The sequence below is a fragment of the Centropristis striata genome, chromosome 12 (assembly GCF_030273125.1).
Source record: "Centropristis striata isolate RG_2023a ecotype Rhode Island chromosome 12, C.striata_1.0, whole genome shotgun sequence".
Lineage (NCBI taxonomy): Eukaryota > Metazoa > Chordata > Actinopteri > Perciformes > Serranidae > Centropristis > Centropristis striata.
The window spans coordinates 29,930,016-29,943,659 of NC_081528.1; the positions used below are offsets into that span (position 1 = coordinate 29,930,016).

At 38.3% G+C, this 13,644-nt stretch overlaps 1 protein-coding gene across 1 annotated transcript in view; it reads right to left on the reverse strand.

Annotated features, from left to right (window-relative positions):
- The window catches only part of LOC131981752 (dedicator of cytokinesis protein 2-like), a 114,345-nt gene extending 102,507 nt beyond the window's left edge, over nucleotides 1–11,838 (reverse strand). Inside the window, exons 1-12 of the mRNA XM_059346193.1 lie at nucleotides 11,720–11,838; nucleotides 8,379–8,462; nucleotides 6,458–6,498; nucleotides 6,184–6,239; nucleotides 5,994–6,090; nucleotides 5,763–5,911; nucleotides 5,386–5,521; nucleotides 4,452–4,609; nucleotides 1,877–1,958; nucleotides 1,487–1,622; nucleotides 766–841; nucleotides 529–605 (exon numbers count right to left, since the gene is read on the reverse strand). Coding sequence (XP_059202176.1) covers nucleotides 529–605; nucleotides 766–841; nucleotides 1,487–1,622; nucleotides 1,877–1,958; nucleotides 4,452–4,609; nucleotides 5,386–5,521; nucleotides 5,763–5,911; nucleotides 5,994–6,090; nucleotides 6,184–6,239; nucleotides 6,458–6,498; nucleotides 8,379–8,462; nucleotides 11,720–11,762 — 1,135 coding nt within the window. The 5' untranslated portion in view covers nucleotides 11,763–11,838. The remainder of the gene's footprint in view (nucleotides 1–528; nucleotides 606–765; nucleotides 842–1,486; nucleotides 1,623–1,876; nucleotides 1,959–4,451; nucleotides 4,610–5,385; nucleotides 5,522–5,762; nucleotides 5,912–5,993; nucleotides 6,091–6,183; nucleotides 6,240–6,457; nucleotides 6,499–8,378; nucleotides 8,463–11,719) is intronic.
- Nucleotides 11,839–13,644: the final 1,806 nt, after the last annotated feature.

Here is a 13,644-nt window from a genome sequence, read left to right on the forward strand (position 1 = left end):
GTGTCACCCATAAGGGTTGTCAAAGTCAGCTATAAACACAAGGTAGCGGGCAGTGGGACTGGAAGCTGGTGAGGGAGAAATAAAGGGTAAGTAATATGAAAACATTGGCTCGAGGGCGCATGCCATCCATCAGGATAATGTCCTTCATTCTCACCCACAGAGCAGAGAGAAGAGGCAAGGAGGTGATGAGAAATGGCCATTTTGTCTGACCACAAATGGCTGCAGCGTACACAGTCCAGTGGGAATCTTTAGTGCATACAGGACCATTAACTTTGGCTGAATAGTTGCATGGTATACACTCTTAAAAAATAAAGAAAGAAAGCCTGTAAATGCAGAAGTACACCGAGGATTAAGGCCAAATGTGATAAAAAAAAAATACATACGAGCTCTGACTATAAATTCAGAAATTTAAAATAAAGTCACATTTCTGACTTTTTTCCTGAGAATTCTGACTTTAATCTCACAGAGTCAGAACTCAAATTCATTTTTCACACGTGGCCCTAATCCTCTTTTCGTACAGAACAGTACCTTGTCCACCACTGTCTCCTCGTGATGCTGTCACTTTGTTCAGCAAGGTGTGGAGAAAGTCATTCTCAGCAACTACCCTGGAGCCAAACAAACACAAACAAACACACTTGAAAACACACAAAAACTGCTTTAATCTAACATCGTGCAGATTTTAAATCCTTCCTGTAGAAAAATGCAATATTGCAGTTTAATTACAGGGAGGATTTGTAAGAAATAGAAGAGGAAAATAGGACATACGGGAAAAAGGGGATGAAAAACTGCTTCTCCTCATCACATTCCATCTTCCCTTTGATGAGATCACTAATGTCCATCACTGCCAAGAAAAGGAAAACAAATGTGTCTGTGATGACAAAATCAAAGACAATACTATAGAGTCATTTCTGATGTGGCTTCGCATCAGTCAACAAAGACAGCCTCTGTGAACATTTTGTACATAAATCTCTCTAACACACACCAGTCTAGCAAAATAGGGCCCACCACACACTCTGATAGTTTCAGAGGTTAATTGAGGATAAAGGCAACTATTTTGAGTCAGTGGGAGCAACAATATCTTCACGCCAAGAGAAATATAAAAGTAGTTGACGGCCACCATTAATATTTTAGTTTTGTTTGTGCTAAAGATGAGTATAGTTGTATTGGTTATCTCCCATGTGTAAATATAGGCAATAACACCTGCAATAGTCGCAGACACATCTGAGAAAATTACTCTGACCTTTAGGGAACAAAAGTAAAAACCACTGAGGAGGTTACTAAAGGCCTTAAGTGCTGGCCTAACTGTTGACATTTGGCAGTGGAATAAGTCAAATGTACTGCAGCTTTAAGAGAAAGTCTACAAAAAGGAATCCTTGTACATCTAATAACAACAAATAATACTTCACACATTGCTTGAATGCTTGGATTGGCCATTTAGCAGCACCTTTGACCAGAAAAAAAATTCTACTGGCTGATCTTCAAGTACCTGCCACCCCAAATGGCCGCCTTAGGCCTTGAGTGCTCTTTCTGTTGTTTGTCTCTTTCAGGTCCATCCTGCCCACTCTCACAATCTGACAGATCAGATAAATCTTCTCTCTGCACAGGTCTTTGTTCCCCAGGTCCTGGTAGAGACAAACACAGAGAGAAAATAAAGCATAAGTATAAGAAAAGTGTGGAAGAGGGAATAAGAGATACAAGGATGAAAAGATGGAGGGAAAAGGAGTTGGGGACATAAGGTTAAGTTGGGAAGAAGTAGAGAGAGAAAATGAAGAAACAATAACATTTTCTGAGAGGGAATAGATCTATTCGTTCCTACACGGTGCAGTGTCTGGAGAGCTAAGAAACAGTGTGATAGTGCCCTCCTGTGGTTACTTACTGTAAAGACAACTTTCAGGTTGTTGAGCATGTCGATCTCCTTGGGGAATCCTTTGCTTCCCCAGCGTACCAGGTAGTTCTCACTGCACAAAGTGTGAAAATGAGTTATTTTTTTAATGTTCTGCAAAGCTAGACAACACAATGTCTACAGTATAATAAATATCACCCCATTTCCCTTGACCAAAACTTTTACATTCAGTCACTTGAGATTATGAAATTCTATTTTTGGTTATGTGCATTTTCACCTGCAGAAGTGGTGAATCAAAAAGACAGAAACACTCTCTGAAGGACTGAGCAATCGCTTTGCCCAGTTAAATCTGGAAAGCCTCGTCTTTGGATGAGCCTCTACTTTTTGGAAGAGGATCACAGAGCAGCCTGTCGTGTGTCCATGGGCATGCTATATGCAGTTTACAGATGTGACATAATGGGATTACCTTAGATACAGGTTTGTGTTGCACTCAGAGTGACTGTGCATTCATGCCTATTGGTATTGTTATAAAATGAGAGAGAATTGGGAGAATATTGACAACAACGATTTGTCTTTTTCAAAATGTTGGGAAAATAAGATCCCCAACTGGATGGCAAATCATTTTTTCGTCATTAGTTTAGAAAAGGCTAATATCTCGAAACTGGAAAAGTAAGGAAGTGCCTTGAATTCAAAAATAGAAAACCTTATTAAAATATTACTTGAATATTGAAAGGACAATAACTGAGTACAGTTACATGGAGAAACCATTTAACAAAATACAGAGCTCAATTTACAAAGGCGCAAAAACCCCAGCATCCATGAACTTTAAGGATGTTGGTGTGTAAGTGTGTGTAAGTGTGTGTATGTGGGTTGTGGGGGATAAAAATGTACATATATTAGCTTGGATGGAGTTATGTCGTGTGTGGGGAGACAGTATTACCTGTGGCAACGACCGTGTGTTATCGTTTTGTATTTGTGTTCATGAGCAATTCCAAATCATGATACCTCATTAAATCTTGAAATGTGATTTCTTGAAGAAATGGTGATGATGTAACATGCTGAAATGTTGAATGTATTGTATTCAGAACCTTACTCACTCAATAAAAAAATAAATAAAATAAATTAAATATATATATATAAATTACATTACATGATTTCTAGGAAAATTACATTAAAATTTCAGTTTCAGTTGTCTTCTGATCTTCTGCAAGTGGATCCCCTAATGCTTCTCAATGAGGCTGCATAACAATTCACACTGAAGTGCTAAAAATACAACCCCTCTATTCCCAATAGAATTTTCCTGACATACAAGCACAGGCAGACACTGACAGAGAGGTGAATAGAAAGATAGACAGCATGACAGTCACACAGATGAGTGTCTATGGGTACAGCAGGGAGTATCAAAGCTAAGAAAAGTTCCTAAAACATTTCTGTAAAAAAACATATATCTACCAGTTCCTTCAGAGACTGACAGATAGACAAGTTGAGAGTATGGGTAGTATGAAAAGGAAAGGCCTAGACAATAAAATGAGCCCAAATCTGAAATCAGGATAAATGCCAAGACAGTAAGAGACGTTGGAACGGTGGGGGATATATATTGAGAAAAACATGATCGATCCAGGTCTATCTTAATGCTGCCAGCTGCAGCAGCAGAGACGTAGATATACCCGGTATGACAGTGAGTGACAGGGCTTAGCATCAGTACTGTCAGGCACCACATCGTGCTGCCAGTCAGCATGTGCTGCACTATAATTTGTGTGTTCTGTATTCTTATTTTTGGCATCCCATTGTTTTAATTTAGTGGGCTTCAACAACTGAGGAGACACGACAGATGAGGACACAAGGAAAGGAGAGGTATGTAAACAGGAGGGATGGAGGGAAAAAAATCTCAACTTGAATTTAAGGTATTTTCATTCATTTCGGCCAGTAGATGGGTACTAAAAGGGATATGTTGGATTCTAACCCCACTTCATCTTAATTTTCCCCTTTTCTTTATTCAATGGACGGAGTTTATTTATTTTATAATCGAAATCCTTTAAATATAACCCCAATTCCCAAAAAGTTGTGACACTGTGAAAAGCACAATACAAACAAAATGTAATGATTTGCAAATATTTTGCAACCTGCATTCAATTGAATACAGTACCAAGGCAAGATAAATCATTTTAAAATTGCAAAACTTCTGTTTTCTGTAGATATTTAAACTCATTCTGAATTGGTTGCCTTCTGTTTTTATTTCTGTTTTAGTCAGCGTACAGCTTCTTTGGAATCTGGGTTGTATAAAAGTCACATAAATATAAGCTACACTAAGGCGATTTCTGTCTTCTTTTTTTATTTAACTGCAACTCAATGCTACATCGCTAAAATTAATGAAACAAATGGAGGGAGAGTTAAATGAAATCTGCCAGACTTCAGCATTAACATGAGTTTCTTATTTGAAGCCTGAACTAATGCATTTATACTTGCATATGAATTTGGGGCTTCAAATCCTCAAATCAACCTGAAAAGAAAACACTGAATAGAAAACATTCACATGTACTAAAACACATTGTATAGCTTACTGTATAAGGCAAAGAGAACTAAAGCTAAGAGAGAAGTGAAGTGACACCTGATGATGGCCTGTTTGTTGGGGTCGTAGAGCGACATGAACAGCTCAGAATCCTCTCCGATGCGGCAGACAAAGTTCCTGACGAAGACATAGAGGCTGTGGGTGGGGGAAGACTGGATCCGGGCTGAGATCCCACTGTGGTCCGTCTGGATATTGGACTGCAGAGGAGGACATAAGTTGTAGGAGGTTTACAGGATAAAATGCCAGCCAAAAGACTTCATTTCAAGGTCCTGACAAAATCTGGCTGGTCAGTATAACAATTCATTACAGCTGATTACTTCATTCTAGGATGGACCAGCTGCAGCATCCAGATTGTTGGTTTGTAATAGAGAAGAAAATCAATAAGAAATCCTAATGAGTACGTTCTCTTCTTACTAATGAGTAAATGTAAAAGAGGCTGTATGGAGTGAAAGTGAAGTCAAACAAATCTGCAAGGAAGTGAATTCTTAATTAGGTTTGGCCGACAGACATGATTGGCAAGTAAAAATGTATTATCCATGGCCTTTTTCGAGCAGAGAGGGTTTCATTTGACTATTTTATCATTAAAAAACTAAATTAAATGACAAAATTGTGATTCCACCTATGTCTGGTTTATGATAGCTTTCATACTTTCCCATTAACAGTTTCACAAGGAAAAACCCAAGGTGCACACGTCTCTGGGAAGTCTAATGCAAACTGCAGCAATCAATTAAATTAACTTTTTTTAGACACAGAAGAGGGCCCATAGCAATAGGAAATGACAGAAACACAAACTTAATGACTGGCACTATGCCATCTAGGAAGCTGGAGCTACAACCTCATTGCATCATTGTAAACACAATAAAAACCACAACCATGAGAGTCTCTCTCTATCCCATGAAACTTTCTATGGAGCCTTTTTCCCTCCTTGTTTTTTCTGCCCTCTACTGCACTGCCTTCTCATCTTTTTCCGTACCTGCTCCTCTTTGATTCGTTCATTGATCTTGGCTGTGGCCTCCTCGTGGGCTCGAAACAGACTGATGACACTAGCCTGCTCTGGGTCCAAGATGTTCCCATTCTCGTCCCGAACCACCTGGTCTAGCTCCAGGATCCTGTGGTTGGAAGCAAAAGATACTACTCAGACGAGGATTGGGGATATTAATGTGAGGTAAAAAAAAATAAAAATAAAAGGCTACAAGTGAAGATGGAAATGGTGGAGGGAAGATGACATAAGGATGAGGGGAGGGAAGAAAGAAAGATAAGGGGGGAATAGTCTTAAAATTAGAAAGATCAGCTTGGAACAGTGGCTTAATTAAAGCATGAACAAGTAATTTTGTTTTTGAACCAACATACTTGTTGCCATAGTCAATCTTGGAGGTGACTTTCTGTTTGAGTTCCTTGAATTCATCGTTGGGCAGAGTGCCTGACAGGAGCTGGGAACGCCACTCCATCAGCTCCCACATCAGCCTCTGGACCTGCTTCACACGCATCCGTTTATTGGCCTGGAAAAGTACATGTAAAGTGTTACACTCACAGACACATTCACTTGCAGAAAGTGTTTCAGCTTGTTTGTTTGTCTTTTACCACAAAGAGCTGCTTCCATATGCTCCCCCACTCTCTCAATGTGGTGGTCACCTCCTTCACCAAGGGCATCTCTGTAAACATCACTACCTCCTCGCCTCTGGAATCGCACACAGATACCTTTATGTTTTAATTTGTTATGTTTCCATGTAATCTTTGGAGTCAGATGTCAACACTTTTTAAGCATACTCACCCTCGGCTGTTGATGGTGACCTCCCTAAGCTGGACAAAACTGGCAGGGAACACTCCCTAAAGAGGAATATGTGCAGGTGAGATAAATAAGAAAAAAAAACACTGGTGGCTCTTACTTTTCCAGCCACAAAACTAAAAAAAGGAGATATCTCAGGTGTTATGCAGTATGTTTTATATTCACCTTCTGTTAAAATCAATGTGATGCACAGTCTGATGTTAAAAAAAAACAACAACAATAACACCAACAACAACAGGTTGTGTGTGAGAGCTCTTACCCATTGGGCTTGGTTTCTAACCAGGTAGCCTCTGAACCATCCTGAAACAGAAATTGACTTGTCAACTTGCAGCACTAAGTTTGGTGTAAAAAAAAAGGGGCCCTGCATTCAATATGAGATCATCCCAACAGTGAAGTATGATGGAGGGAGCATCATGACTTGGGGCTGTTTTGCTGTCTCAGGGTCTGGACTACTTACTATCATTGAGGTAAAATGTATTCCCAATTTTATCAGGTATTCTACAGGTTACTGTCAGGGTAGCTGTCTGCCAGCTGAAGATCAGTAGAAGTTGGCTGATGCAGCAAGGACAATGACCTTAAATATCAAAGTTAATCTACTACAGAATGACTTCAAAAAAGTAAATCTGCCTTCTGGAGTGGCCCAGTCGGAGCCCAGACCTCAATCCAATAGAGATGCTGTGGAATGACCTCTAGAGAGCCGTTCACACCAGACATCCATATGGCTGAGCTGAAGCAGTTCTGTAGGAAGAATGGTCCAGAATTCCTCCTGAACGTTGTTCAGGTCTGATAAGCAGCTATCAGAAGTGTTTGGTTGAGGTTATTGCTGCCAAAGGAGGTTCAACCAGTTATTAAATCAAGGGTTCACTTACTGTTTCCACCATCACTTTGAATGTTTAATGTTTAATGTGTGTTCAACAAAAACATGAAATATTATAATTGTTTGTGTGGTATTAGGTTAATCACATTGTATTTGTCTATACTTGGGACTTAGATGCAGATCAGATCTCATTTTATGACAAATTAATGCAGAAAACCAGGTAATTTCAAAGGATTCGCATCATGTTCTTGCAACAGTATCTATCAACACATCTGCCAAATTTGGTGCTTTTATGATATATTTAACATCTTCTGAAAGCCCTTCATGAGGTTGTGATTATCCTAGAGGCCACAGTAGCTCATCTTATACAGTGAGGTCAAGATTCAAGAAATTCTCTCATGGGCTTCTATGGGGACTGACATCATCTGACACGACCCGAATTAAAGAAGGCTCATTGAAACCACAAAGGGTCTCAGCTTTCCAGTGATAGCTAATTTATGTAATTTAAAGTTTAGGGAGCCCAGTATTGACAAATATTTAAATACAGTGTTAAAATGTTAATGCATGAGAATAACAATGTGTGTTTTGCCTTAAACTGCATGTTATCAGCATAAAGTACTTTACATGTCTGTAAAGAGGAGACTCGTGGGAACCCAGAGAGCCCATTTTCATTCAGAACATCGGAACGCCAAGGGGTTCCATTTATTACTGTAACATGCAGAGGCAATCTCCCCATTAACTTGCATTTTCTTTAATTTTTTATTGTTTTACATTGTCAAAAAACATATTTTCACTTTAACTTTAATTAATTATTTGTGGTGTTGTAAACATGTGAACAGCAGCTTGGAGGTAGCCCAGGTTCTATCTACTTGCAACAGCTGGCTGCAATTTTTGGAAAATTGCCGGCCATGGTCATCAGACTGCGAATATGCGATGGCCCAATATCCAATCTTTTTCTAAATATATTCAGCTATATATATACCAAATTTGGTGCTTTTATCAAAAATGAACAATAGATTAGCTATGCCACCCCACTAACAGCCAACATTTTACCTCTGACTACTTGCAGACAGTAATTGCAACAATTATTTTTCCCAGTTAAGTAAAAAATGTTGGCTCTGCATATACATTTAATAAGGCTGCTGGTTGATAATAGGGAAAAGTTGACTTGGTTTAAGGAAAAGCCACAGGGTTCCTTTCCCCATGTACGTAAGTAGATGCAAAAACACATTTTACATGTTTCACTGATGAGAATGCTAAAAAAAAAATAATACTTATGATAATAATAAATGCATTTTAACAGAAGTTATGTTACACTTAACATAACAATAGTGTATATATTTTTTGATTTTGAGATTCTTACCATCGCAGACTTCCTCGATGTGGACCGCATCTCCTACCTCGAGGGAAAGCTGCCTCTCTCCTTTGCCGACAAAATTCCATTTAACTACAAAAATACATAGTTAGTCTGGTAGTGGGTGTATTTTAATAGACCGTTGTTTACCAGTGGAACCATGTACAAACTTAACAAGCACACAAACACAACCTGAGCAGAACTCTTCAAGTTATGAACATTAGCAAGAGAAGTCAGCTAGCTTGAATGGTGAAGTGCCGATCTTTAGTTACCATGGCAATAGTTGTTATTATCAACAGGCCAACTGTGCTTGAGGCTAACGGCTAAAGAAACAAAACAGAGAGCTCTGGACTCTTAGAAACTGAGCTACATAGCTTAAGATAAACATATGTTGTTGTTTTTAATAGTTCAGGTCATGTGCAGCCTAGTTTATTTCAGCCTAGCTACATTTCAGCCTAGTTTATTTCAGCCTAGCTACATTTCAGCCTAGTTTATTCCAGCCTAGCTACATTTCAGCCTAGTTTATTTCAGCCTAGCTACATTTTTTTCTTCTCATGGGCACATGATGGCACTGTTGGAAGGTCAACTTACCTACAAAATGATAGCGCTGAAATGAGGAGATTAAGCCTTAAACCAGTGGTTCCCAAACTGGGGGGCGTGACCCCTAGGGGGGGCGCAGGGTTACAAAAAGGGGGGGGGGGGGGGGGGGGGGGGGGGGGGCGTGGCAAGGCTAAATTGAAATAATTTCATTGTTCTCCAATGCTGCACTGTAAAAAAAAAAAATCTGTTTAATTTACGGAAAAATACCGGCAGCTGGTAGTAGCCAGAACTACACTGTAAAAATTACAGTGAGTGGATTTTCTATTCTAAATTTAAATGTAAATATCAGCAAAAACTGTAATTTAGACTGAATAATCCCCTTATTTTTAGGGTAATTGTGTCATTCATTCACACATCATGGTATATCTCCATAAATTTTGCATGAAAATGTTATATTTTTACAGCAAAACTGTGTGTTTCTTCCAGTTGACATTATGACAGAAAAAAGTAAAAGTTTTGTGCTATTCTTTGATTTATGGTAATTAAAAGTGTCTAATACAGTGATATACAATTTTTCATTTTACGCCCAGTAGGAGAAAACTTTGGTAACCACTGGATTAAGCTAACAACTAATCAAATTAAGAAAACTAGTTTTAGGAAAATAACTATTTTGATAACCAATTAGCAATTGAAAAAAAACATGTGGCTCTTTTTTTTTATGTAAGAAATTATAAAATAAAAGTTTAGGCCTATTTCTTTACATTTTTATTTTCATTTCCATTTATCATTGGTGTTGACCCAAAGGAATTTGTATTCTTCAATTGTAAAAAAAATATGCAGCTAATATACGTTATTAAAAAGTTAGCTTAAATGTGCATCATTGCGTACGAAAGTCTGCGACCTAGCACCCTTTCCTCTAATTTTTGCCAACTTTAAATCTAGTTTTGACTTTCCCTAACTAAGCAAGATTTTGATTCCAGATCTCCTGAGATATTCCTTCAGTGTCCAGCCTCTGACTTTTTTATCACTTGGGTCCTCGCTGCATTCTGACAAAATCATGTTAATAAATACTCATTATGAGCTACTAGTAATGTTGGTAGGCTAATTTAGACTTAGTAGGCAGTTTGATCTTCATTGTAAGGCTCAAAAAAGGTTTGCAGCTCCTGTTCTTTCTTATTGGCCAACAATGGCTCTTTTGTTAGTAAAGGCTGCCATCCCCTGATATGGGCTATTGAGGCCACAATTCAAATGTGTGCACATGAGATAGCCTAAAGTTTATGGCCTCAATATAATTACATAATTCCCATGTTGTGATTACTTTGTGCACAAGATATAATTTGAGGCCTCATTCTCACATTTCTCAGACATTTCATAGACTGATCTAAGAAATGAATCCGTAGATTAATGATTAATGAGTAAAATTGTAGTGAGTACAAGCAGCAGCGGTAGCAACAGGTGTTTGCAGCAGGACTGAGCAATGCAGTAGCAGCACGGCAGAGCAAAAGAGCAGACAGCAGTGGCAGCAGCAGCTCCTGTAGCCTACACTGCCTCACTGCAAAGATAATCTGCATCAGATATCAACCTGTTGCAGAAAGTAAGCGTAGCAGTACAAAAATGTCATTGTTTGTCTGCACTCGCTCACAGGCTTGCTTTACTCCATCCAGTACTTAATGGTTTTAGCACCAAATTAGCAGTTATACAGCTAGTGACCAAAAAATTACCATACTTGTGACTGTATAAAAAGTGGTACACTATTTTTTGACTGCTACTTGAATTTAAAAATACCGTTCCTTTAAAATGAAAAGGTATGTGTGTGCAGTTCTTGACACTATGTGGTTTCTACAGTAGATATACAGCTTCAAACTAAAAATAAATACGTCTTTCTTTCACTCTCTACTTCCTGTGTTGTAGTCTTACACAGACCAGGAAGATATTCAGTCTAGATACAGTAGATAACAACAATTCATTGAGTAATCTTATAAATAATTAATTCACAATAGGTTATGTGAATTAATTGCCATTTTCACTCTCAATCTTAAGATATAAAGTCATAGAACAACTAAAACATCTTCACTAAGAACTAAAACATGTTCATTCACTATCTGCAATGCAAAATACAAGCCTAAATTATTGCAAGTTACAAGGAGATAAATTACTGTATCGTCTGCAACAGGCCACTGAAGCTGTTACAATCTGTCTTAGAACTCATACATCTGTATTCTTGCCAAGTCTGTGTCTGTCTCATATCTCACGACAACACATGCTGATCAGCTCGGCCATATTCTGCCCACACACCAGACCAAAACTACAGATTGTACTGAGAGGTGGGTCAAGGATTTGTTCAATGTGCCAAAATCAATGTTTCCAAATCTAAAATTGTCACTTTCAGAAATAATTCATCTCCTTGCTTCAGTATTTATGGGCTGCATAATGTGTAGTGCATAAAGATCGCCTACTAAGCGCTCCATCAGTTTAGGATGGATGGTAATTTTGTTTATGATCTTCCTCTATCACAAAATCCACTGTAACTCTTATACATTCTGTTGCACTGAAATTGATTATGGTAAATACGATTTTTAGGACTTGAGTGATTCAGGGGAATTACATCTGTTGAGTACATCATCCTGTTCTGTGAGGCCGTTAGCACCTGCTCACATCCTGTGAAGCAGGAAGTGATGGGCGTCTATTTTTCTCATTATTTTTCATAGACAGTTTACCATCCAGCCTGAATAGAAATACATTGTAGCAACAGCTATCTGAAAGCACACACACACAAAGACACATACACACAAGTGAGCGCACTAACTTACCTACACCATACCGTGCCGTGGTGGTCCTCGTCCAAGGAGCCATGATTGTAGCCCTTTGCTTGCTCTCTATTCTGATTCTTGTCTTTCTAACTCGCCATCTGTTTGTCTCTCCCTCTCTTGCTGTTTTTGAGGGTGTCTACCAAACTTCTTACTTCTGTATTTTTTTTAACTTTAAATGAAAGCAACAAGCCCATCCCCCTTTGCCTCTCTTCCTCTTCTGCCTCTCTTCTCTTCCTGCCTTCAGACCGTTAAGGGGAAGTGGGTGAGTACAGCAAGGTGGAGTCCTGTAGAGCCCGCAGGCCTGCGCACTGTGTGGAGTCTCCATTTTGCTCATTTTGCTTCATTCTTAGTGGATAACTTTATCTCTGTTATAATTGATTGTAAAACATCATTAACATGCATTTTCTCTTGGAAATGGAAGAAGTGTACTTCTTATCAGAGAAAAACTGGGCCTGATCTTGTTCTTTTTTTTAAGATGCAGATGTAATCAAATCTGTAACCCATTTTCAAATCTGAAAAAAAAGAGTGCTAAATGCCTTAGATGTACAAAGCAGTTGAACTGTCGATGACTTCAATCGACTGTCTGCCACTTCACACTGTGTGCCCTCACCTCTTCTCTTTGTGCGTCATCCTTCAAGCCTGTGAAATCCAAAGTGTTTGAAGCTAAAAGATGCAGCATATATCAGAAGAGGTCCCTATGAAAGAAAATGTTATCACTTATATAAATACACATATTTCAGCAACTCATTGAGCTGGTAATTAGTAAAACATCCGATTATCAATCCCTGACTTTATGAAAAATCTTTGTTTATGAAATATTGGCCATTGACTGTGATGATGATATCTTGCTGTCACTCAGCAGGTGTGCATCATTCATATTTTCAATATTTCGTTAAAAATGTAGGATGGATATTAATATGATTGAATATTCTTCTTTCGACTCATGTAGTTAAACACCATTGAAGCACTGCAGCTGTGATCGTGAATGCAGAAAACTGTCATCAGTTTGAGAGTACTTAATATTCATGTCTCTTCAGAAAGCAGAAACACATCAGCAGCTCAAAGTGCATCTAGACTTCCACCTTAAACACTAAAGATAGTAAAATAAATGTGTAAAATAACAGAGGTTTTAAGTTGTTTCTCAACATGCTTCTTTCATGAATTCACATCTGAGATTTCAGATAATACACTCCTTCACCAAATATGTATTTTCATTGTATCCCCTTCAGATATTGTTGCCAAGGTAACCGTCAACTGCCATGCAGAGAACATCCTCAACACAGTAACAGCAGGAAACATATATAATAGATAGGACCTTTTCGAATGTTACTGGCGACTCTCTTCTTCTCTTCTTGACTTTCATTATGAACATTTTTTGTGTGAAAAGAAAACAAACCAAGAGGGAAAACCTCCAAGTTACTCATCTGATTCGGACCAGAGCAAACAAACTATAGGTGTGTAAACACCCTTAAAGTCCCCCAAAGTTGAAATCTAGACGACTTTAATCAGTCCATCAGGATAAAGCACCTCCAGTTTATCACAGAACAGTAAATCTATTGTAAGTGAATGTTCCTCCATGTACTGTGCAGTTGCAGTCAGCCAGTATTATTGGACAGCAAAACTAGCATTTATAATATCAGAAGCTGTTTTGCAGTTTGGTTCTCAACCAAAAAAGGTTTTCCAAACCTTCTTGCAGCATAATCAGCATTTGACTATCAGTGTTATATCATGCTGATGATAGAAGAGACTAGCTTTAAGCACATATTAGTTATAGCTACCACTATAATGTTGAAGAAAAATGTAAAGTATTACTTAGTTGGGATTTTCTGTCACAGGTCCTGTCATCATTTCCATTGAGCACTTATATTGACTGTGTTTTACAACAGTTGGGTATATTTACTTTCTTTTATACTATAAGGCTGATC